Source organism: Artemia sp. Qi Xiang Cuo, chromosome 13, assembly GCF_049724085.1.
Source record: "Artemia sp. Qi Xiang Cuo chromosome 13, ASM4972408v1, whole genome shotgun sequence".
Taxonomy (NCBI): Eukaryota; Metazoa; Arthropoda; class Branchiopoda; order Anostraca; family Artemiidae; genus Artemia; species Artemia sp. Qi Xiang Cuo.
In genome coordinates, this window is record NC_142806.1 from 27,275,756 (window position 1) to 27,300,766 (window position 25,011).

General features: G+C 35.5%; 1 protein-coding gene across 1 annotated transcript in view; it reads right to left on the minus strand.

The window, feature by feature from the left end:
• Nucleotides 1-25,011, minus strand: part of LOC148945135 (pancreatic triacylglycerol lipase-like) — a 117,872-nt gene that overhangs the window by 51,870 nt on the left and 40,991 nt on the right. The window contains exons 4-6 of the mRNA XM_089098848.1: nucleotides 16,522-16,767; nucleotides 6,494-6,670; nucleotides 963-1,116 (exon numbers count right to left, since the gene is read on the minus strand). Coding sequence (XP_088954974.1) covers nucleotides 963-1,116; nucleotides 6,494-6,670; nucleotides 16,522-16,767 — 577 coding nt within the window. The remainder of the gene's footprint in view (nucleotides 1-962; nucleotides 1,117-6,493; nucleotides 6,671-16,521; nucleotides 16,768-25,011) is intronic.

Here is a 25,011-nt window from a genome sequence, read left to right on the forward strand (position 1 = left end):
AAGATAATTCATTTTGAGACAATATCGAAAAGAGTAGGCTTGCAAGTAAAAGTATAGAGCAACATAATGTTTGCAGTGACAGTTACTTATCTGGGCTATGATGTGATTTTCTCTAACAGACGAGCTACTTATCTCTCATCATATATATTTTGAATATCCAAATTAAGTACCTTGTAACAACAAAGCGGATACTACCACGTCTAAAGAAATTTGGGACTGAGGTTTCATCCCAGCTGTTGCAGGGAATTAACATCAAGAAAGATATTATCATTTGTTGCTTCTTTTGAATTAAAATCAGTTAGTCGCGGACACGCATTAAACTATGGCTAATTGTAGAAAAAGCCAAGACAAATAGTCCGAGTGAGTGAGAGGTAAATCTGGGATAAGCCCTTTTTGGGATAGTATAAAAATGATGTCATTTTATTTGTTGATAGATAATTCTATTTATCATCCTTTCATACGTCATTCCTAGGGCAGAATAAGGTAGATAGTCATAGAAGTAAGGTATGAAAGATTGGATTGATTTTGGGTTGACACGTGATGGACAATGTCCACTGAACTTTTACAAAATTCGTCTTCATTCAAATGTTTCACATAGAATTTTTTTCTATTTTCAAGTCTTTCCTTTATTCTCCACGTTCTTACACTGCTCAAGAAATTTGTGGGGAGGGGCAAAGTCTCTTTTCTCTCCTCGGCACCAAAATCAGCCGAACAAGCCTTTTTCTTTTTAAAGAATGCTCAGACAGTCTTAACTAAAATATGTCCAAACCCATCCAATTTGAAATACTGTTTATTATTATTATTATTATTATTATCTTTTGGAAAACCCGTCATACAAAAAAGGAAAAGATTGAGCAATAAACGAAAAAAAAGGGAAAAAAGAAGAAAAACACATAAACTTTATTTTTGAGCAATAGATGTTGGTAGGTTATAAAAAAGACAAATGAAATAAGTGAACTTACTCAGCTGAAACTCCGTTTCCCATAAAAACTTCGCCGTTTAGGTCACAGTTTCCAGCAAGATATTCTCCGTAAGAGCTGCAGTTTTTCGACCGAAAACCATTAGATGTTATGGATTCGATATAGTACTGGTTCGAACGACTATGAGAACATCCCGCTTAAAAAAAAAAAAATTGTGAATATACTAGTATTATTCAGAATCCCAGTTTATAGACTGAACAATTCTCGAGACCGAACGTTTTGTTTACCGCGCTATAATATACTTCTTGCTGGCTCGGCAGTTTTGCTACTTCGCTCCTCAGCCTAAACTGTACCTGTACCTCAGTAACCTGTGTGAGTGTTCATTTTTTATTCATTTTTATTATTGTGCTGCATAATTGGCCCCTCCTCCCAAAAGTAAAAACACAATTTCTTGATTAGTATCTGGTCAATAATTGTATTTGAAAAAAGAAAACTACAAAAACGCAAACCTAATTCTATTGAAAGGGTCTAGGCGTCTTCCCCATGGAAAATTCCCCCGTGGAAGCCTCCCCTCTCCCCCATAAAGAATTTTCCGTCGAAAATTAACCCCCGCAGAAAATACCCCCCGGATTATTCCCCCCAAAAGTAAACAAAAAATTTGCTAAGAGTGCAGTAGGTCAACAATCAATTTAAACAGTAACCCATTTTTGTCTTTTGGATGTTTGTTGTGGACCAGTTGTTTGTGTCAAGTTTTAAAAGAGTTCCGATCTTAAAGTTGTGCGTATTTTAGAAGACTAATTGAGATTTGTAAATAGTACTTCGAGTTGCTTGACTAGTCTAAAAATTTGAAATGTTTATTAGCTACGAAATGATTAACTAACTATTTTTGTTCATCATTGTTTGAATCAATACGTTGGAGTGCTTTGCGAAAAGTTTTAGGTCCAACTCCTTTTATGATTGATATGAAACTAGTAATTTATTTCAGGGATGGTGTATTCACGTCTGGTTCACGTCTGGAGTATTCAACGAGGACCTTTATTTTTGCGTTTAGACGGGCTATCGTAGAATTCTCTCTCAAAGAGTATAAGGCTAGCAGATAATAATAGATTGTTCGAAAATTAACCGAAATGTTACCTTCTGGGAAGTTGTTAATGACTTAGATCAGAATTTTTTTCTTAGTTTTATTTATTTTGTCATATATTTTTCAGTTTTGTAAATTTTTATTCATAAGTGAATTTGAATATGTATATTAGTATAATCTTATAAGACTATAATCAACAGTAATATACAGCCCAGCTGTTTTCCCTTATGGCTGTTGATGGGTATTTTTTTTTATTTATTGGCCTTGATTTGTCTTGTCTTGGACTACGACCTATAAAAATACTGACTGAATATTGGCTTTCTTTAAAATTGAGTCTGTGACACATGTTTAGGTGCTCTTTGGGATCTAAAATCCGGGCTAAGTTTGCTAAGTTCGGGACTCAAAGGGACCTAAAGTCAGAGGAGAAGTTTCCTAATTCCGGTACCTTAGGATTTCGGTTTGACCAATTTACAAGAATGTGACGGGGGGGGGGGCATTTTTTATTTCAAGAAAACACAGAAAATGTATTTTGCAAAATCTATGCTAGGTACTTTTTCAATTTATTTTGCTAATTGAAGGTAAAAGAAAAACGTGCCTTTCAAATAGAAGGGACAGTTGCAAACTCTCTTTCCTGATTGGTGTGACTGTTCCGAGGGTTGAAGTTTTTTCGTGTAATTTTCCTTGGTTGAACAACCAAGGATATTTTGTGTACGACATGGATATCTTATTCTGAAAATCGTGCATTTTTTACATCTGGATAAGGGGGAGGTGTTGCAATAGTTCACCAAGGAACATTTTTTCTCTGTTTTCTTTCAATTATCTTGTTGACTAATGTTTTCCTGGAAAAAGGGTTTTCACAAGTACTGTTTCCATTGATGCACAACCAAATATACTACCATGTTATCGACGTTCACTTTTATTATTTTCCTCAGCATTGAAACGAGTAGCTAGCATTTTCGAATTTGGATAGTTTCAATTTCAATAGGTACCGAAATTAGCAAGACAATTAGAAATTGCCAAAATTTTTGATGCATTGAGACCAAACCCGGAGCACCGACTTTAGTTTTACTGCTAAATAGGTGAATCTTTGCCTTAAACTATTTTATCAGTATTATTAAAAGACGGGTATACGAAACAAACAGCAACAAAATTAAAAATAAAAAAAAAACACCAAATAATGAAACCTTGTGCAGACTCGCGTTATATAACTGAAACAGAACAAATACTATATTAAAAAATATTAGTTCTTCCTGTAAAATAAAATAATAATACAAACAATCTCTCTTCTCCTTTTTCCTTTTCAAACCCTCAAAAATAAACCCCAACCTGCAAACCAATAGAAAAGCCCAAACACTGAATACCCTTGCCGAGTACCCGTAACTACAACCAAATATCTATTCAAAATTCTTTCGTTCAAAATCTCTCATAACTTCACTCTCCGAAACAACAGAATATTCTGCCTCACACGCATCAAAAAAATCATATTTTTCTTCTGTTATTATCAATAGTTTTCTAAACGTAAGCATTTTAACGATGCAAGAACCTTCCTCACTTTCTCCATTATAATAATAATAATAGTCATTTATAACCCATTGACATCACAAGATAAATAGTGGTGTAAACACTAAAAAAAAAAAAAAAAAAAAAAAATGTCATTCAAAACGAAAATCAATAATAACAATACATATAAAAAAATATAAGTCACCAATAACAATTAAACGAAAATAAAATAAATAAAATTAATAGAACAAACGGATAAAACCATTGTGGGCCGAAAAACGCCGATACGCTGTTTCCGAAAGCCTTTTGAGTAAACCAGTCGGCTTCTAAGTAACATTCGGAAGGTATAACTTATTTATTATTTTTTGATTTCTATACCAAAGAGGAAGATAGAGAAGATATTTACGAAAACAGAAATAAACCACTCGAATATCACTGAAGTCCCTATTCCTAAAAATAGGATAAAGCCCAGAAAGATAAAGAACAGAATGATCTGAATAAGTAGAATAAAGCTTTCCAAAGGCAATACGATTATATTTGCCTCGATGCCTACAATTCATCTGGAAGGTCATTGCGTATTTCAGGTCATTAGGAAGGACAAAAAAATTTAACTCTTTTAGTAATGCCACTCAGTTTCCTTTATTTTTTAGCATTGCTTATCCCTGTGAATTTGTATCAAAATATACTAAATATATTCCAGAAGAAGTCTAATTTTCAACCAAAGTATGAAGCAATCCTACTTATTGGTTCTTAAGCTGTGAAGCTTAAAGATAACTCAATAGCTATTCCGAAATTAAATATAGAATAAGACTGTCTATAGAAACGAACAGAAATTAATTTTGATTTTTAAAAAATTTAGTTTAATAATAGCACGATAATAAAGCATAAAGCACACTAAAATAAAATTGTTTACCTAGTCAAAATTAAACCAACAAAAAAATACTAGCAAAAAAAATCCTACATATTGGTTATTAAGCTGTGAAACTACAGCTATTCCTAAATTAAATATAGAATAAGACTGTCTATAGAAACGAACAGAAATTAATTTTAATTTTCTTTTTAAAAATTCAATTCAATAATAGGACGATAACAAAGCATAAGGCACACAAAAATACAATTGTTTACCAAGTTAAAATCAAACGGAACAAAAAAATTCCAGCAAAAACAAATCCTATGTATTGTTTCTTAAGCTGTGAAGCTTAAAGTTAACTCTAGAGCTATTCCTAAATTAAATATAGAATAAGACTGTCTATAGAAACGAACAGAGATTAGTTTTGATTTTCTTTTTTAAAATTTAGTTCAATAATAGGACGATAATAAAGCTTAAAGCACACTAAAATAAAGTTGTTTACCCAGTCAAAATAAAACGGAACAAAAAAATACTAGCAAAAAAAATCATACATATTGGTTCTTAAGCTGTGAAGCTTAAAGGTAACTCTACAGCTGTTCCTAACTTAAATATAGAATAAGACTGTCTATAGAAGCGAACAGCAATTAATTTTAGTTTTCTTTTTAAAAATATAGTTCGATAATAGGACGATAATAAAGCATAAAGCATACTAAAATGAAATTTTTTACCAAGTCAAAATTAAGCGGAACAAAAAAATACAAGAAAAAAAAATCCTACGTATTGGTTCTTAAGGTGTGAAGCTTAAGGGTAACTCTACAACTGTTCCTAAATTAAATATAGAATAAGACTGTCAATAGAAATGAACATAAATTAAGTTTGATTTTTTTTTATTTAGTTTAATAATAGGACGATAATAAAGCATAAAGCACACTAGAATGAAATTGTTTGCCAATTCAAAATTAAACGAAAAAATACTAGAAAAAAATCCTACATATTGGTTCTTAAGCTGTGAAGCTTAAAGGTAACTCTACTGTTGTTCCTAAATTAAATATAGGATAAGACTGTCAATAGAAATGAACAGAAATTAATCTTGATTTTCTTTTTAAAAATTTAAATAAATAATAGGACGATCATAAAGCATACATCACACTAAAATAAAATTGTTTACCAAGTCAAAATTAAACAGAACAAAAAAATACTAGCCAAAAAAATACTACATATTGTTTCTTAAGCTGTGAAGCTTAAAGGTAACTCTACAGCTGTTCCTAACTTAAATATAGAATAAGACTGTCATAAAAACGAAATACAATTAATTTAAATTTCCTGTTTAAAAATTTAGTCCGATAATAGGACGATAATAAAGCATAAAGCACACTAAAATAAAATTGTTTACCAATTCAAAATTAAACGGAACAAAAAAATAATAGAAAAAAATCCTACATATTGGTTCTTAAGCTGTGAAGCTTAAAGGTAAACCCTACAGCCTTTCCTAACTTAAATATAGAATAAGACTGTCCATAGAAATGAACAGAAATTAATTTTGATTTTCATTTTTTAAAATTTACTTAAATAATAGGACGATAATAAAGCATAAAGCACACTAAAATAATATTGTTTAGCAAGTCAAAACTAAACAGAACAAGAAAATACTAGCAAAGAAAAATCCTACATATTGGTTCTTAAGCTGTGAAGCTTAAAGGTAACTCTACCGATATTCCTAAATAAAATATAGAATAAGATCGTCTATAGAAGCAAACATAAACTATTTTGGATTTTCTTTTTTAAAATTCAGTTCAATAATCGGACGATAATAAAGCACAAAGCACACTACAATAAAATTGTTTACCATGTCAAAATTAAACGGAACAAAAAAATACTAGCAAAAAATTCTACATATTGGTTCTTAAGCTATGAAGCTTAAAGGTAACTCTACAGCTATTCCTAAATTAAATATAGAATTAGACTGTCTATAGAAACAAACAGAAATTAAATTCGTTTTTTTTTTTTTTAATTTTAGTTCAATAATAAGACGATAATAAAGCATAAAGCACACTAAAATAAAATTGTTTACCAAGTCAAAATTAAACGGAACAAAAAAGACTAGCAAAAAAAAAATCATAGTACATTCAAATTATAACTTACAATTAGTAGGACAGCCAGGTTGAATAAATCCGCCGTTAGGGAAAAAATCAGCATGCCCCATTTGTTCTGGGACATTTTCAGTATTTGTGTGTATAACATCCACAAAATCCCCGTCACTAGGATCGAGCTTTCCGTTATTACCATCCAGACTGATTGAGGGAATCCCAGGGTCAAGTCCTGTTTAGATATTATGGAAAAATAGAATAAAGAAGTTTCTAAAGGTGAGTTAGAATACAGTGTAGGGAAGGAGATTATTGATGTTTGACGGATACTAGATTTGTTCTTATTATTTTTATTAGGTTTATCTAATTATTTGATTTATTAGGTGGATAAAAATGTGGAGTTTTTGCTACTGTAAACCCTCGTAATTTTTTCTCCAGCGCGAAAGTTATCTCTTTTTATTTATTTGTGATGGTTGGAAATAAAAATGGAACTTCCATAACAGACCGTAAAGTCAATTCTTTGGTGCAATTTTTCAAGTGGTAATATATCAGTGTGATTTAAAAATGCGGTTCAATTCAATATTCTAGGGAGAGATTATTTTCTGTTTTTAATATTCTAGAATTCCAAAAAAGGTGAGATGATTAAGGCATGCTTTGCCGATAAGAGATGATCGATTGTCAAAAATTACCCTTTTTGTCTGTTCGTCTGAGGCCAAACTAAAATCAGGTCGTCCCTAAATAGGGTAGGAAGAGACTATAAGAAATGATTCGTAGAAAACTAGAACTCTAATGAAGGGTGTAACGAATTAAGCTTTGAAGCTTTAAGCTTTGATTTAGATACTTTTGGGGAGTCTTTTTTCGCATAATTGTAACATCTGTTTGGTGAAGTCCTACTTAAAACTTTATTGCTAAAATCAGGGTAAGGGATATTCATTAACCCGTATTGATTAATGATAATGTATTTTTGAGATTCATTCTTTTGTTAAAGGAGATACCAGTCCGTAGGAAGAGAGAGCGGGAGGGGGAGGGGATTTACCTTGTTTCGCAGTGTTATTCTCGTATATAGTACTAATCACTTTAGTAGGGGGAGATGTATTACCCTGGGACGAACAACGAGACGAACAAAATCACAAGCCTATTTCTAAGCCAATGAGAGAGTTACAATACTACCGGGACGAAGTTACATCACTTGACATCCATGAATTTAGCTTAAATTTAAGTAATAGACTATTGTGTAATTGATACAGATAGGAATTACGTCAAACCTATAGAGCTTTGATTGCGTAAGAACTCAAGACAGAAAAATCAACAGGCTTCACGGGAATTTAAATATATCTGTGCATAGTTGTCGATGCACAAAGGAACCTTCAGAAATTACTTTTAAGGGATTATTCGGGTGAAATAGATTGAGATATTGTAGGGATTATCTGGACAGGAAAAAGTTAGAATTTGTAGGTTGTGGTCGCTATAATACACAACTTCCGATTTTCAATATAGAGGCTACATTAAGAGTTACAAATATGTAAGTAAAAAGTTATCAGAACGTCTTTCAGACCTCATCTTTGAGAGTTACACAAGTGAACAAATTGAATGTTCACTTCGGACACTTTTTTGCTGAACATTATGAAATATGACAACTTAGAATGTTATCTTTTTAAAAGTTCCCCATGGCCTAAATGTTTCCTGATTATGATTTCTTTATTTACTAACCTTAGACACTTCCACTTCAACTGTTCATGCAAACATCCAGCAATAAAATCAATATTACAAAGAAAATTATCACCATTTAAAAAAATTATGCTCGTCGAAACCTCTATTTCCAAACACATTTTTAAACCAACTAATTTAAACAAGTATATACAGTTTCAAGACGTTCGTGAAACGTTGAATTGTTCCTTATTCTTAATACGCGAAGTATAGACAATAAAATTAAATTTTAGATGAATTTACAGAGTAGAAACTTTGTTCATTTTAAGTCTTTTGGGCTTATAAATAACACCTAAAAGACCTTATTTTTCCCTAATCAAAGACCTGATGAAAATTTAGGGTAATGAGAGATTACACTCTTTTGGAGTGCACAACCAAATGGTGGACACTTTTAGTAACTGAAATTAGTGATTTGATGAGTTTGGGCTTATAAATAACGCCTAAAATGCCCTATTTTTCTCCTCATGAAAATTTAGGGTAATGAGAAATTACGCTCTTTTGGGTGGCACAACGAAATGGTGGTCAAATTTAGTAACTGAATTTAGTGATTTGATGAGTTTGGGCTGATAAATAATGCCTAATAGGTCTTATTTTTCCCCTCATGAAAATTTAGTGTAATGAGAGATTACGCTCTTTTGGGGGACACAACGAAATGGTGGACAAATTTAGTGATTTGATGAGTTTGGGCTTATAAATAATGCCTAGAAGGCCTTATTTTTCTCCTCATGAAAATTTAGGGTAATGAGAAATTACGCTCTTTTGGGGGGGCATAACGAAATGGTGGACAAATTTAGTAACTGAATTTAGTGATTTGATGAGTTTGGGCTTATAAATAACGTCTATAAGGCCGTATTTTTCCCCTCATGTAAATTTAGGGTAATGATATATTACGCTCTTTTGTGGAGGACAACGAAATGTTGGACAAATTTAGTAACTGTATTTAGTGACTTGATGAGTTTAGACTTATAAATAATGCCCAAAAGGTCGTATTTTCCCCATCCATCTTTAGAATAGATACAGTTATGTAATATTTAAGATAATTCTTCGCATATATTTTACTTTTTTTATTTTTGTTACAAGTAGTCAATCTATTTAAATTTATTTTAATAAGGTATCTGAAGCATCTTTAAAATAGATACATGTAAGTAATATTTAAGATAATTCTTCAAGTATATTTTACTGTATTAATTTTTGTTACAAGTAGTTGTTATTTTTTTAGTTTATTTTATTAAGGTATCTGAAGCATCTTAAGAATAGATGCATGTAAGTAATATTTAAGATAATTCTTCGCATATATTGAACTGTATTTATTTTTGTTACAAGTTACGCCTAAAAGGACTTATTTTTCTCCTCATATAAATTTTGGGTAACGAGATGTCTTCCTTATTTGAATATTCTCGTTTATTTGATTGATTTTGAGCCTATTTTTATCTTTTTTTCGACTCTGATTTTATTCAAATACTCATGATAGCTAAGCATAGCAACAAACACGATTCATCTGCGAACACCCCTGCTACAGTCTAATCAGCTCTTTTATTTTATTGTATATTTCCTTTGAACCTTTTATTATCTTTCTTTCGGCTTTAATTTTGATTCAAATATTACTGATAGCTCAGCCTAGCGACAAACACGATACACCTGAGCACGTCCCTGCTACAGTCTAATCAGCTCTTATTTATTGTATATTTTCTTTTGAGCCTATTTTTATCTTTCTTTCGACTCTGACTTTATTCAAATAGTAATGATAGCTAAGCCTAGTAACAAACATGATACACCTGAGGACACACCTGCTACAGTCTAATCAGCTCTTTTTTCTATTATATACTTTCTTCAAGTATATTTTACTGTATATATTTTTGTTACAAGTAGTCGTTTTTTTAATTTATTTTATTAATGCATCTAAAGCATCTTTAGGATAGATAAATGTAAGTAAAAATTAAAATAATTCTTTTCATATATTTTAATTTATTTACTTTTTGTTACATGTAGAGCTATTTTTAATTTTCTTTTATTCTAGTATCTGAAGCATTTTTTAAATAGATACATGTAAGTAATATTTAAGATAATTCTTCAAGTATATTTTTATGTGTTTATTTTTGTTCCAAGTCGTCGTTTTTTTAATTTATTTTATTAAGGTATCTGAAGCATCTTTAGAATAGATACATGTAAGTAAAATTTAAGATAATTATTCATATATATTTTAATTTATTTATTTTTGTTACAAGAAGAGCTGTTTTTAATTTTTTTTTATTCTGGTATCTGAAGCATCATTAGAATAGATACAGTTAAGTAATATTTTAAGATAATTCTTCATGTATATTTTGATGTAGTTATTTTTGTTACAATTAGTAGTCTTTTTTAAATTTATTTTACTAAGGTATCTAAAGCATCTTCAGAATAGATACATATAAGTAATATTTAAGATAATTCTTCGCATATATTGTAATTTATTTATCATTTTTGTTACAAGTAGAGATGTTTTTAATTTCCTTTTATTCTAGTATCTGAAACATCTTTAGAATAGATAAATTTAAGCAATATTTAAGATAATTCTTCATGTATATTTTAATGTATTTATTTTTGTTACAAGTAGTTGTTTTTTTTATTTATTTTATTAAGGTATCTGAAGCATCTTTAGAATGGATACATGTAAGTAATATTTAAGATAATTCTTCGTATATATTTTAATTTATATATTTTTGTTACAAACAGAGCTGTTTTTAATTTACTTTTATTAAATTAAAAACAGCTTCATTTCACACACACATGTATGTTTATTTGTATGTTTTTGTATTTGTATGTGTTTTTGTCTCTCTCACTCACTGTTTTTTGCATATGTGTTTAGGCTGGAGTTGCATGTCACAGTGCCTAGTGTCTGTGTGTGTGTGTGTGTGTGTGTGTGTGTGTGTGTGTGTGTGTGTGTGTGTGTGTGTGTGTGTGTGTGTGTGTGTGTGTGTGTGTGTGTGTGTGTGTGTGTGTGTGTGTGTGTGTGTGTGTGTGTGTGTGTGTGTGTGTGTGTGTGTGTGTGTGTGTGTGTGTGTGTGTGTGTGTGTGTGTGTGTGTGTGTGTGTGTGTGTGTGTGTGTGTGTGTGTGTGTGTGTGTGTGTGTGTGTGTGTGTGTGTGTGTGTGTGTGTGTGTGTGTGTGTGTGTGTGTGTGTGTGTGTGTGTGTGTGTGTGTGTGTGTGTGTGTGTGTGTGTGTGTGTGTGTGTGTGTGTGTGTGTGTGTGTGTGTGTGTGTGTGTGTGTGTGTGTGTGTGTGTGTGTGTGTGTGTGTGTGTGTGTGTGTGTGTGTGTGTGTGTGTGTGTGTGTGTGTGTGTGTGTGTGTGTGTGTGTGTGTGTGTGTGTGTGTGTGTGTGTGTGTGTGTGTGTGTGTGTGTGTGTGTGTGTGTGTGTGTGTGTGTGTGTGTGTGTGTGTGTGTGTGTGTGTGTGTGTGTGTGTGTGTGTGTGTGTGTGTGTGTGTGTGTGTGTGTGTGTGTGTGTGTGTGTGTGTGTGTGTGTGTGTGTGTGTGTGTGTGTGTGTGTGTGTGTGTGTGTGTGTGTGTGTGTGTGTGTGTGTGTGTGTGTGTGTGTGTGTGTGTGTGTGTGTGTGTGTGTGTGTGTGTGTGTGTGTGTGTGTGTGTGTGTGTGTGTGTGTGTGTGTGTGTGTGTGTGTGTGTGTGTGTGTGTGTGTGTGTGTGTGTGTGTGTGTGTGTGTGTGTGTGTGTGTGTGTGTGTGTGTGTGTGTGTGTGTGTGTGTGTGTGTGTGTGTGTGTGTGTGTGTGTGTGTGTGTGTGTGTGTGTGTGTGTGTGTGTGTGTGTGTGTGTGTGTGTGTGTGTGTGTGTGTGTGTGTGTGTGTGTGTGTGTGTGTGTGTGTGTGTGTGTGTGTGTGTGTGTGTGTGTGTGTGTGTGTGTGTGTGTGTGTGTGTGTGTGTGTGTGTGTGTGTGTGTGTGTGTGTGTGTGTGTGTGTGTGTGTGTGTGTGTGTGTGTGTGTGTGTGTGTGTGTGTGTGTGTGTGTGTGTGTGTGTGTGTGTGTGTGTGTGTGTGTGTGTGTGTGTGTGTGTGTGTGTGTGTGTGTGTGTGTGTGTGTGTGTGTGTGTGTGTGTGTGTGTGTGTGTGTGTGTGTGTGTGTGTGTGTGTGTGTGTGTGTGTGTGTGTGTGTGTGTGTGTGTGTGTGTGTGTGTGTGTGTGTGTGTGTGTGTGTGTGTGTGTGTGTGTGTGTGTGTGTGTGTGTGTGTGTGTGTGTGTGTGTGTGTGTGTGTGTGTGTGTGTGTGTGTGTGTGTGTGTGTGTGTGTGTGTGTGTGTGTGTGTGTGTGTGTGTGTGTGTGTGTGTGTGTGTGTGTGTGTGTGTGTGTGTGTGTGTGTGTGTGTGTGTGTGTGTGTGTGTGTGTGTGTGTGTGTGTGTGTGTGTGTGTGTGTGTGTGTGTGTGTGTGTGTGTGTGTGTGTGTGTGTGTGTGTGTGTGTGTGTGTGTGTGTGTGTGTGTGTGTGTGTGTGTGTGTGTGTGTGTGTGTGTGTGTGTGTGTGTGTGTGTGTGTGTGTGTGTGTGTGTGTGTGTGTGTGTGTGTGTGTGTGTGTGTGTGTGTGTGTGTGTGTGTGTGTGTGTGTGTGTGTGTGTGTGTGTGTGTGTGTGTGTGTGTGTGTGTGTGTGTGTGTGTGTGTGTGTGTGTGTGTGTGTGTGTGTGTGTGTGTGTGTGTGTGTGTGTGTGTGTGTGTGTGTGTGTGTGTGTGTGTGTGTGTGTGTGTGTGTGTGTGTGTGTGTGTGTGTGTGTGTGTGTGTGTGTGTGTGTGTGTGTGTGTGTGTGTGTGTGTGTGTGTGTGTGTGTGTGTGTGTGTGTGTGTGTGTGTGTGTGTGTGTGTGTGTGTGTGTGTGTGTGTGTGTGTGTGTGTGTGTGTGTGTGTGTGTGTGTGTGTGTGTGTGTGTGTGTGTGTGTGTGTGTGTGTGTGTGTGTGTGTGTGTGTGTGTGTGTGTGTGTGTGTGTGTGTGTGTGTGTGTGTGTGTGTGTGTGTGTGTGTGTGTGTGTGTGTGTGTGTGTGTGTGTGTGTGTGTGTGTGTGTGTGTGTGTGTGTGTGTGTGTGTGTGTGTGTGTGTGTGTGTGTGTGTGTGTGTGTGTGTGTGTGTGTGTGTGTGTGTGTGTGTGTGTGTGTGTGTGTGTGTGTGTGTGTGTGTGTGTGTGTGTGTGTGTGTGTGTGTGTGTGTGTGTGTGTGTGTGTGTGTGTGTGTGTGTGTGTGTGTGTGTGTGTGTGTGTGTGTGTGTGTGTGTGTGTGTGTGTGTGTGTGTGTGTGTGTGTGTGTGTGTGTGTGTGTGTGTGTGTGTGTGTGTGTGTGTGTGTGTGTGTGTGTGTGTGTGTGTGTGTGTGTGTGTGTGTGTGTGTGTGTGTGTGTGTGTGTGTGTGTGTGTGTGTGTGTGTGTGTGTGTGTGTGTGTGTGTGTGTGTGTGTGTGTGTGTGTGTGTGTGTGTGTGTGTGTGTGTGTGTGTGTGTGTGTGTGTGTGTGTGTGTGTGTGTGTGTGTGTGTGTGTGTGTGTGTGTGTGTGTGTGTGTGTGTGTGTGTGTGTGTGTGTGTGTGTGTGTGTGTGTGTGTGTGTGTGTGTGTGTGTGTGTGTGTGTGTGTGTGTGTGTGTGTGTGTGTGTGTGTGTGTGTGTGTGTGTGTGTGTGTGTGTGTGTGTGTGTGTGTGTGTGTGTGTGTGTGTGTGTGTGTGTGTGTGTGTGTGTGTGTGTGTGTGTGTGTGTGTGTGTGTGTGTGTGTGTGTGTGTGTGTGTGTGTGTGTGTGTGTGTGTGTGTGTGTGTGTGTGTGTGTGTGTGTGTGTGTGTGTGTGTGTGTGTGTGTGTGTGTGTGTGTGTGTGTGTGTGTGTGTGTGTGTGTGTGTGTGTGTGTGTGTGTGTGTGTGTGTGTGTGTGTGTGTGTGTGTGTGTGTGTGTGTGTGTGTGTGTGTGTGTGTGTGTGTGTGTGTGTGTGTGTGTGTGTGTGTGTGTGTGTGTGTGTGTGTGTGTGTGTGTGTGTGTGTGTGTGTGTGTGTGTGTGTGTGTGTGTGTGTGTGTGTGTGTGTGTGTGTGTGTGTGTGTGTGTGTGTGTGTGTGTGTGTGTGTGTGTGTGTGTGTGTGTGTGTGTGTGTGTGTGTGTGTGTGTGTGTGTGTGTGTGTGTGTGTGTGTGTGTGTGTGTGTGTGTGTGTGTGTGTGTGTGTGTGTGTGTGTGTGTGTGTGTGTGTGTGTGTGTGTGTGTGTGTGTGTGTGTGTGTGTGTGTGTGTGTGTGTGTGTGTGTGTGTGTGTGTGTGTGTGTGTGTGTGTGTGTGTGTGTGTGTGTGTGTGTGTGTGTGTGTGTGTGTGTGTGTGTGTGTGTGTGTGTGTGTGTGTGTGTGTGTGTGTGTGTGTGTGTGTGTGTGTGTGTGTGTGTGTGTGTGTGTGTGTGTGTGTGTGTGTGTGTGTGTGTGTGTGTGTGTGTGTGTGTGTGTGTGTGTGTGTGTGTGTGTGTGTGTGTGTGTGTGTGTGTGTGTGTGTGTGTGTGTGTGTGTGTGTGTGTGTGTGTGTGTGTGTGTGTGTGTGTGTGTGTGTGTGTGTGTGTGTGTGTGTGTGTGTGTGTGTGTGTGTGTGTGTGTGTGTGTGTGTGTGTGTGTGTGTGTGTGTGTGTGTGTGTGTGTGTGTGTGTGTGTGTGTGTGTGTGTGTGTGTGTGTGTGTGTGTGTGTGTGTGTGTGTGTGTGTGTGTGTGTGTGTGTGTGTGTGTGTGTGTGTGTGTGTGTGTGTGTGTGTGTGTGTGTGTGTGTGTGTGTGTGTGTGTGTGTGTGTGTGTGTGTGTGTGTGTGTGTGTGTGTGTGTGTGTGTGTGTGTGTGTGTGTGTGTGTGTGTGTGTGTGTGTGTGTGTGTGTGTGTGTGTGTGTGTGTGTGTGTGTGTGTCTGTGTGTGTGTGTGTGTGTGTGTATGTATGTGTGTGTGTGTGTGTCTGTGTGTGTGTGTGTGTGTGTGTGTGTCTGTTTGTGTGTCTTTGTTTGTATGTGTGTGTGTGTGGGATTTTTTGTGTGTGTGTGTGTGTGTGTGTGGGTTAGGATTAAACCTTTGCTAAATTTCTTCTATCGAGAGAATCAAACGCTTGCTCTTAAATCATAAAACTGAGGACCAAAGGTACTTAACAACTAAGGCACTTCTCAATTATTAACCTAGGAGTGAAAATTTGTTCGACACATGTTCTACCTTTTCTAAAACCGCACTGTTCTTCTATTAAAACTTTGTCTACAGCCACTCTCAGTCTAAAAAGTTTCATATTACTAAGTAATTAGATACTCACAGAGACCAGACTAATGCCTTGATAATTACGACACTCACTCTTATCATGTTTCTTATACGGTGGTTTAATTAAGGTTTTCCTAAAATCATTAAGAACTTCCCCTGTTTAGAAAATATTTAATCTTCAGTAGCTTCTTTCTAACCTCAGAGCCACCTTATTTAAGAAACTCATTTAACACACTATCAGCACCTGGAGCCTTATTATTTTTAAATCCTTTTAGTACTGTCGCTTATTCTTCCTCACAAAAAAAAAAATCTTCCTTCACATCCAAAGTATCACAAACTTTTTCATTTCCCTCTGTATCTTTTCCTGCAACTGTGTCTCAATTTCTCAAAACGTTATATATATACACACACACACACACATATATATATATATATATATATATATATATATATATATATATATATATATATATATATATATATATATATATATATATATATATATATATATATATATATATATATATATATATATATATATATATATATATATATATATATATATATATATATATATATATATATATATATATATATATATATATATATATATATATATATATTAGTGTATAAAAAATCACTGTGAATACTATGAAAATTGAACAGAAATCAAATCTGCAAAAATGAGGTTAAAAAAAAGTTTCTCAAATAAAAGTAAACACTTAAAATAGAATTTAAAACAAACAAAAGCTATTCTGTTAATCAGGAGAGCTAACCCCTATCTCAACTTCTTTTTGTGGAAAATTTCTTCCGTGGCAAATACCCACATTATTTAAAAAAAAAACTACAACAGTCTAAATAATTAAAGCGCAGACGACAAGTCAACTAATGCTGTTATTGCTAAAGGTTGGGTTTTTCGTTCAATTCTTAAAGTGACTGCTCAAACATAAGAGGCGGTGAATCGGAAAAAGTGTTTATAAAGCAGAATAAAACTGTTGCATAAAGAGCAGAGATTGATGAGGAAGGGCCCCCAGATATACTGATTAGTGGTAAGTCTTAAGATTTAATATTACTTTATACTTGCCTGTTTGTTTTTTTAATTTATTAGCTTCATAAATCCGCTATGCAATAAGCAGAGGCTAACAAAATAGTTTAATGCAAATAATCACCTGAAACTCGTGCAACAGAATCATTTGTATATGCCCCAATGGCACCAGCAAGGTGAGCTCCCATACTAAAGCCAATTATATGAAATTTTTTTATATTTGCACCATTTGCCACCAGTGAGTCAATAAAGGATGCGGAATAAGCCCCAACATTAATAATTGCTAAAGCAAGCTCATAGTTGTCATGCGATGCAAAATCAGTTTCACAATCGATGCTGATTACATTGTAATCCCCTTGGCTTAGGAACGCTAAAAGAAATTTAAAAGAAACATTTAAAATAGAAATATATTTAGAACATGCATATCAGAGTTGTTGTATTTTCTTATCAGGGTAAACATTGTGATTTGTAATACGGAAAAAGAGCAAACGAGATAAAAACAATAAGAGATTTAGAGAGAATTAAAAAGGTAAAGAAAGAGAGGGAGGGACAGGGGGGATAAATAGAGAGTAAAGGACAAATGAAACCCTTTCCCAGAAGGCTTAGGGCGCATTTGTCCCACTTCTTTTTCTGATGATTTCTGTTCTTTTTAAGTTTGTATTATTATTTTGATTTATTACCTTTGTTTGACAAACTGATGTTTTTGAATAATTTTTTAGTATGCTGCAAATTTAGTTCCAGAGTCAAATATATTTTTGAATTAGTGGGATTAGGAATGCTAAAATAAATTTACGGCACAATGTTTAAAATCGAAAAATAGTGAGGACAAATATATAATTGTTGTTTTATTTTCGTATTAGTCTAAAATCTATGACTTATAGTAATCGGAACAATGTGAAATAAACAGAAAAACAAACGCGAGACAGAAAGGGAATACATACATACATATATACTGAGAGAGAAAGAGAGAAAATACACATTTTAAAACTATATAACAGGAGTCCCTGGGATTATATTTTCTATCTCTGAAGCATCAGTTCATCTTGTCACAACAAAATATTCTTTAGTTCCTTTTCAATTTGTTTATAAGCAGTCATTAGATGACTGCTCTATCAGTCAGCAGTTAGATGAAGTCAGCAGTTATCACTCTTTAGATTATATTTTGATGGTTTCGCCAGAAAAGTAGGTATGAAATACAAAGGCTTAAAAATGAAAAGGGTAGAAGAAGGCACACCAATCTTACAATATCAAGCTAACAGTATACCCATAAGAAAAAATCAGACTTCTGTAAGAGAAACTTCACCCTTTTACCCAACATTCTAAAACTGGGTGATAATCTGGGACAAATGAAAAAAAAACAGTTTTAAATTCAGTATTCAGCAAAAAAGCTCAGGCATAATGCATGAAACTAAGAGAGGAAGGGAAATAATAAAAGAAAATTAAAATAAAAAAGTGAGAAAACGACGATTTTGTTAGCCAGTTGAAAAATGTTATGAAGACGAAGAACAAGCAAATAGCTCGCCAAGGACCTCCGCCAAGTCGTCCTCCGTGCAAAATAAAAAAAAAACAAAAAAAAGAACAAAATCTAACCTTTCGAAGTGTGCTTGACAAAGAAAGAACAGATACTGAATAAAAACCCACTGGGGATCACTGAAAGAGGATTTACCAAAATGATTAAGCAAGAATTCTTTGCCTTGCAATAGTTTTAGCTTGTTGGCAATTTCAATTTTTATTACATACTCGAATAACTCCTGTTAAAATAGACTGGGCAAAAATATTGACTGAGTCTTTTTATATTAAATTGTTATAAATTGGATCTAATGAAATATCTCCGGTGTCTCTATTTATAGCCAAATTTCTGTTTATATTCTGTTTGATCTCAAAAACAAGATTGCGGTAGGCCATTTACAGTAGATATTAAAGTTGCCTCTTCAAAAAGGATCAAATGTGTAAGATTTTCAAAGATATGCAGGGCCAAGGCGGAATCAAATTTGTCATTTTATTTTCCAATCACAGCGACTTATCTATTGAAGTTCTGTGTTCATGCAAACGTTCACCAAGTTGTTGATGGCTCCTACCAATGTAAAATTTCCCACATGACCACGGGACTCTGTAGACACCACTATTCAGTATAGGGTCAGTTTTATCTTTTCGTGAGTTGAAAAAAGGTTCAACTATTTGTTCAGTAACATACTAATGCAATTTTTGTTTTGTATGTAACACAAAAAATTCAGCCAAATTCAAAATATAAAAAAATCGGAAATTTTTAGAAATTCAGAGAAAATACAGATTTTCAAACCATGGCAAAAATTCCCCCCTCCCCAATTAGCCTAGTGATGTTCATAAAGTCCCTTCATAAAGTTTATAAAGGCTGTTCCTATATTGGATTGGCATACCAACAATTGGGATAGAGACTGTCGAAACATAGATTTTTACCAACAGAGCTATGAAGTTACGCCAAAGCCTCAGTAATTTTGATCTTACCTTGAGCCAACATGCAACCCCAGCCCAACTCAGGTCATTTTGTTTGTTTATTGCATCTCTATCATTACCGTTGTTAAGGGTCTCACAAGAAATTCCAGGGAGTCAGATGCCATCCAAAGGTACATTCCCCATAAAGTCACTCTTAATTGAGATAAATTAAGAAATCCAAAGAGAAATTTTTTCAAAAAAAAGCTACATTAACCCTAAAACGAGCATAAACAAATTCAAACTATAATTCTAGCAGAAGAATAACAATTATAAAGCTACAATTCTAGCAGAAGAATAAGTAAATGAATCCCTAAACTAAAATAAATTACAATAGATAATCAAGTCAAATTTAAACGAACAGAAACTACCACAAGCAGCAGTAGAGCTAGTGCCCCCTATGCCATCTAAGGACCAAAACGTCAGTTGCACTTTACTGAAAACTTTACTGCAGCACTGAAACATTTTACTCTAGCAAGTAAAATGTAAAAATGTAAGCACTTTACGGAGTTTTCATTTCTAGCTGTGTGTTTTTATTTTTCATAACATCAACAAAAAAGAAAGAAAGTCATCAAATTGGCTAGGCGAATACCCCCCCCCCCCCGGTAAATACCCCCCCCCCCGAAAAATAACCCCCCACAGAAAATACCCCCTGAAAATACCCCCCCCCCCCGAAAATACACCCCAGCGGAAAATACCCCCCACGGAAAGCCATTTTGTTCAGCATAGTCGAAAATTTAATAGATGTGTCTTTGAGGATGACTTATCCCCCACAGTTGCCTGGGGAAGGGCTGCAAGTTATGAACTTTGCCCATTGTTTACATATAGTATTAATTATTGGGAAGTATACATACGTTTTCAGGAGGGATTTTTTTTCTGGTGAGTTGGGGTCGGAGGAGGGGGTTACGTGGGATGATCTTTCCATGGAGGATGTTTCCTTGGGGGAAGGGATATTTCTATGAAGGGGGAGCCGGATTACTTAGCATTATTTAAAAAAGATCAGAAATTAAACAAAAAAACAAGTTTTTTCAACTGAAAGTAAGGAGTAACATTTAAACTTAAAACGAACAGAAATTATTACTTATATGAGAGAGTTCGCCTTCTAGTCAATATCTCGCTCTTTACACTAATTTTTTTTTAGTACTTTCAAAAGAGCTATCTAGTCTAATTAAACAGGCTTTGTGATTCGAACAAAATTTGAACTGTAGCGTAATATTTGAACCCATAATATACAAGTAACAGAACTTCTTCCCCCTACATAAATTAAAAAAAATAAAACTTAAATAAAATTCTCAAATTTGGAAAGCCTTCTTTTCCACGGGGGGGGGGGGTATTTACCGGGGGATAAAGTATTTGGATAGTTTGAACTCAGAAAAAATTTCTTTATAGGTATATAGCCACAAAAAAAAAAAAAAATACAGAAGAATAGCGAGGTATATGGAAATTTTGTTAACTAAAAAAAATCCCAATATGAAGTAAATGTAATGTTTCATTTAAGTGTTTTTTTCCAAGTGTTTTTTTTAATGACCGTTTTTCAAAGTATTAAATACTATTATTAAGTTTATGTAGTGTTTCATTAAAGTGTTTTATGATGATCGCCATGGGCGCTGGCAAGGGGGGGGGGGAGGGGGGCCCTGGCCTCCCTGGAAATTTGGTACTATAAAGTAACTATAAGGAAACCAACGAAAAAAGAGCAGAATAGGGAAAAAACATGGAAAAAATGTGTTATACCCCATTTTCATAAACAGTTGAGTCTAAAGGCATTAAATATTTTGGTGTTTGATAACCAAGTTCAAAACTGTCGATATTGTTAAAAAATATCCGTCCAACACTTCGGAATTGCTTAGAAAACGGATTGCTGAGAGTTTGTATCTTAGTTTTGGCAATTAGGCTATTGTTTTGTGTATTTGATTTGTAATTAATTTCTTTTTTTCATTTTTATATACTTTTAGTTTAATTGACATATTTTTTCCATTACCTTAAAAAAAAATGTTTGTCTCCAAGCGTCATTAAAAACAAAGTTTTTTCAACTAAAAGCAAGGAGCAGCATGCTGGTAGATATTGGAATGTAACATTTTAGCTGAATAGAGAAACAATTTAATTAATTCCTACTCCCCCTTCCTCTTTTAACATTTATCTGAAGCCTCATGAAGAGAAAGCAGTTTGTCCATTAAAATGTACTTTTTTAGGAATCTACCCTACCCCCACCCAAACAATGACTCACCCCCTTATTATAGCTGATACGCAATTACAGATGACCAAACGTAGCCTATTTTCATTACAAATAAAGCAAATCAACTTAGTTGAATCCAGTACTGCCATCGTGTGGCACTACTTTTTTTGCAACTGAGAAGCCTAAAAGATAGTTGTTGATATTTTCAAATTAATTAGCTTTTCAAGATTTTAAATTGATCGACAATTCCGCCTCTTAGGAGTATATTTCTAGTTGGATAACGTAGACTGGCAAGAAAACAAGACATTCCCATGATTCAGTCTGTGTGGTCATTTAATAAAGAAATTTAAATCCAGGTTTGAATGAGCTCCCTCCCAGTTATCTTGGACCTTAGGTTTGATACAATCACCACTGGGAAAAACAAAACAAATAAACATGCATCAACTATGTTTCTTCTGGGAAAAAAAAGGCGAAATTCCACATTTTGAAAATTGGAGCTTGAAACGTCTATGGTAAGGGTCTCTGATATGATGTATCTAATAAAGGGATTTTCAATAAGATCGCTTGCTTTTTGCAGGGTGTTTCCTCTTTTTTCAAAAATCAGACAAATTTTCTCAGATTTTTGGTTTTGGGTGGGTAACAAATGTAACAATAAAATGAAAGAATTATAAATATTGAGAGGCAGCATAAAAAGCCAATACTGACGGTGTAATAATTGTCCTGAGATTTCCAGTTTTAGTTTTAGTGAATATTCGTCCAAGTCACTTTTTATTTTCCAAGGAGGGGGTGTTTTCCACGGGGGTTACTTTCAGTGGGGGGGGGGGCATTTTTCGGGGGTTAAACCCCCCCCCCCCATTCAATATATTCATTTATGTTATTTTACTGTGTTCATGGCCATATATTTGGCTTTAAAATACACTTATTTATCTATCTATCTAATATACAGAATAATTGTACCAAACACATTTTACATGCAGACCCGTTATGCTCCCCCCCCCCTAATGTGCAAATCTATAGCACAAATTTAATTCTAAAGTAACGAAGAAACTAACAAAAAAACTGGTGTGTTCTCGAAATTTACACAGCGTAAACTTGAGTGAGTGGCGCATAATACACAAGTACCAAAATTCCATCCCCCTGCGGAAATTAAAAAAATAAAACCCAAATAAAATTCTCAAATTTGGAAAGCCTTATTTTCCGCGGGGGGGGAGGTGTTTTTCGGAGGGGTATTTTCCAGGGGGTATTTTCTAGGGGGTATTTTCTGGGTGTATATTCCACGGAGGGGGGGGATGTTTTTCAGTGGGTGTTCTCCGGGGGGTATTTTCCGCGGGGGTATTTTCCGCGTGGGGTATTTTCCGGGGGGTATTTTCCGTGGGATATTTTCCGTGGATGGGGGGTATGTTCTGCGGGGGGTATTTTCCTGGGGGGTATTTTACGTGGGGTATTCACCAGGGAAGTAAACGCCGGCCACCCATCAAATTAAACAAGGTTACCGAAAAGAACTAATGAAATGTAAATTCATAATTTGATAGATATTGATAATCATTCCTGGAAGTCTCAGCTATTTTAGATTTATTATTTAGCAATTCCAGAGGGGGGCTGGCTGCCCTCCAATCACTTTTGAGTTATAAAATGGGCACTAAAACTTTCAATTTCAAATTAAATTTCACTTTCCAATTGCCAATTTCAAAGTATTCTCAATCAAAAGTAATCAGGATAACAGTTTTCACAGTCACAAGCAGTAGTCGTAGTCTCAAGTAGTTACAGTCAAAAGTTTATATGGTTTAATAGTTGTACTAATGGTAGCAGTAGCAGTAGCAGTCAAAGTCATAGTGGAAATCGCAGTAGTAGTAGTAGTCGCAAATAATCTCAGTCGTAATCAGTCCCTATTGAAAGTAGTCGTATATGCAAGTATTTACAACCACAAGCAGGCGTAGTCGCAAGTAGCTGCAGTCAGAGTCACAAATAGTTATAGTCGCAGTCGAAAGCAGTCACAGTTGGAACCGCAAGTAGTCTCTGTCGGAAGCAGTTTCAGTGAAAATCACAATTAGTTACACTCGCAGTTGCAAGCAGTCGCCGTCGCAGTCAAAAGTATTGGCAGTTGCATTTAGTCAGAGTTGCAATAAATTGCAGTTGTACTTGCAAGTAGTCGTAGTTGTAGTCACAAATAGCATATTTGCAGTCGAAGATAGTAAACACTATTAGCAGTTGCAGTTGCAAGTAGTCACAGTTGCAAGCAGTCGTAGTCAAAAGTAGCCATGGTCTTAAGTAGTTACAGCCTTAGCAGTATTAGTTGTAGTTACTGGACCATTCAACTATCTTGAAACAAAATATCTGTATCAAATTTGTATCGGATTTGTATCAAATTTGTATCGGCTGCCATCATCTTTGGACGATGGCAGCTAAAGGGGTCATGGGAGAATGGCTCGCTGCCCCTCAGTTACTTTTGAATTCTAAAAAAGCACTAGAACTATCAATTTCCAATTGAATGAGCTTCCTCCATAGGTCTTAGTACAACTCCTTCCATACAAAGTGGTGTGGGGAAAAATTATACATTTTAGCCTTACTGTCGCCTACTCTTTACTTAGCTAGTGCTATTGCACTCCCTATGATACCGAGTATAGCTATGTTTTACCGGGACCTCCATTACTGATAAAAGATAAAACTATCCTATTTAGAGTTGTGCTGCGTATAAAATTCCATGTTCTTGTGGTTGTTTCTACATAGAGAGGGCCCATCAGCAACTGAAAGCGGGACTATCGGAACACAAACCATCAATAGACTAAGACATGAAGCTCTTTTTGTGGGGTAAGATCGACTTTTAGGCCTAATTCCCCGCCTTTTTGCAAAAGACCCTTCAAAATAATGCGTAAAAGTGATTTATTGGGAGAGTATATCTGCATTATGCATACAATATGGATGCTAAGGGATGAACAACATCTATAGATGTGTAAGGTTTTTCATCCCTTAGAAAATCCCCCCAGAAATCCCCATTGAAATTCATCCATGGAAATCTCCCCCCCCCCGCCCCGGAAAATTTTCCCCAGAAAATGTACCCCTTAAAATTCTCCCATGGATAATTCTCCCTAGAAAATAAATTCCCCAGGATAAACCCTCCCATATTCCCTCTAGATAATTTCGGGTTTTCATTAGTAATAAAACTGAAAGTTCTACTCACAATTTTAAGTCAGATGCAACGTTATAGCATTGCCTATAGTAAGGAGCCACAGGACTTCAATGTATTTTTATTTGTTTGTTTCTTATTCCTTCCCAGAGGCACTTCATATGGAAGAGGTGGTTGTCTGAACTTCGGAGGGAGTTAATTTTATTATAAATTAAAAGTTTTTGTGCCTTTTTTAAGAGTCAAAGGGGATTTGGGGGCAGCAACTCCCCACCTACCCCACTATCCCACCCTAAGCCCATCTTCCCCAAATCGATCTGATAAAAAGTTTGGGGTAGTCACTTTGTTGAAAATAGTCTAAAGGTCAAAAACCCATGATTCCGGGTCGACCGCCCCCCCCACTCGAGCTCTGGAGGTGAGTGTTATAAGTGATTCAAGTTGTCCATTATTATGATGTAAGGTTTTTATAGAAAGGGTGGTCGTATAAACTTTGGAGGGGGCTCACTCAATTAAAAATAAGGTTTCTAGTGCCCTTTTTAAAATTCAAAAGTGATCAGATGGCAACCACCATCACGCCCTTTTTTCGCCAAATACATTCGATCATAGTTTTGAGATAGCCATCTAATTCAAAGAAGTTGAAAAGTCAAATAACAGTGCCTCCAGGGATGACGAAGCCCCCTATAGCCCCTGGGACAAATATTGTACGTTATTTAAGTTGCCCATGGTTCATATATAAGGTTGATTATTGGGAAAAAAGGGGGCATGTTTTGGCATGAGTCTAAAAAAAGACTAAGGGTATAAAGATAAAACTTTAAAAAATGGAGAGGGGGAAGTAAAAAAAAAATCAAAAC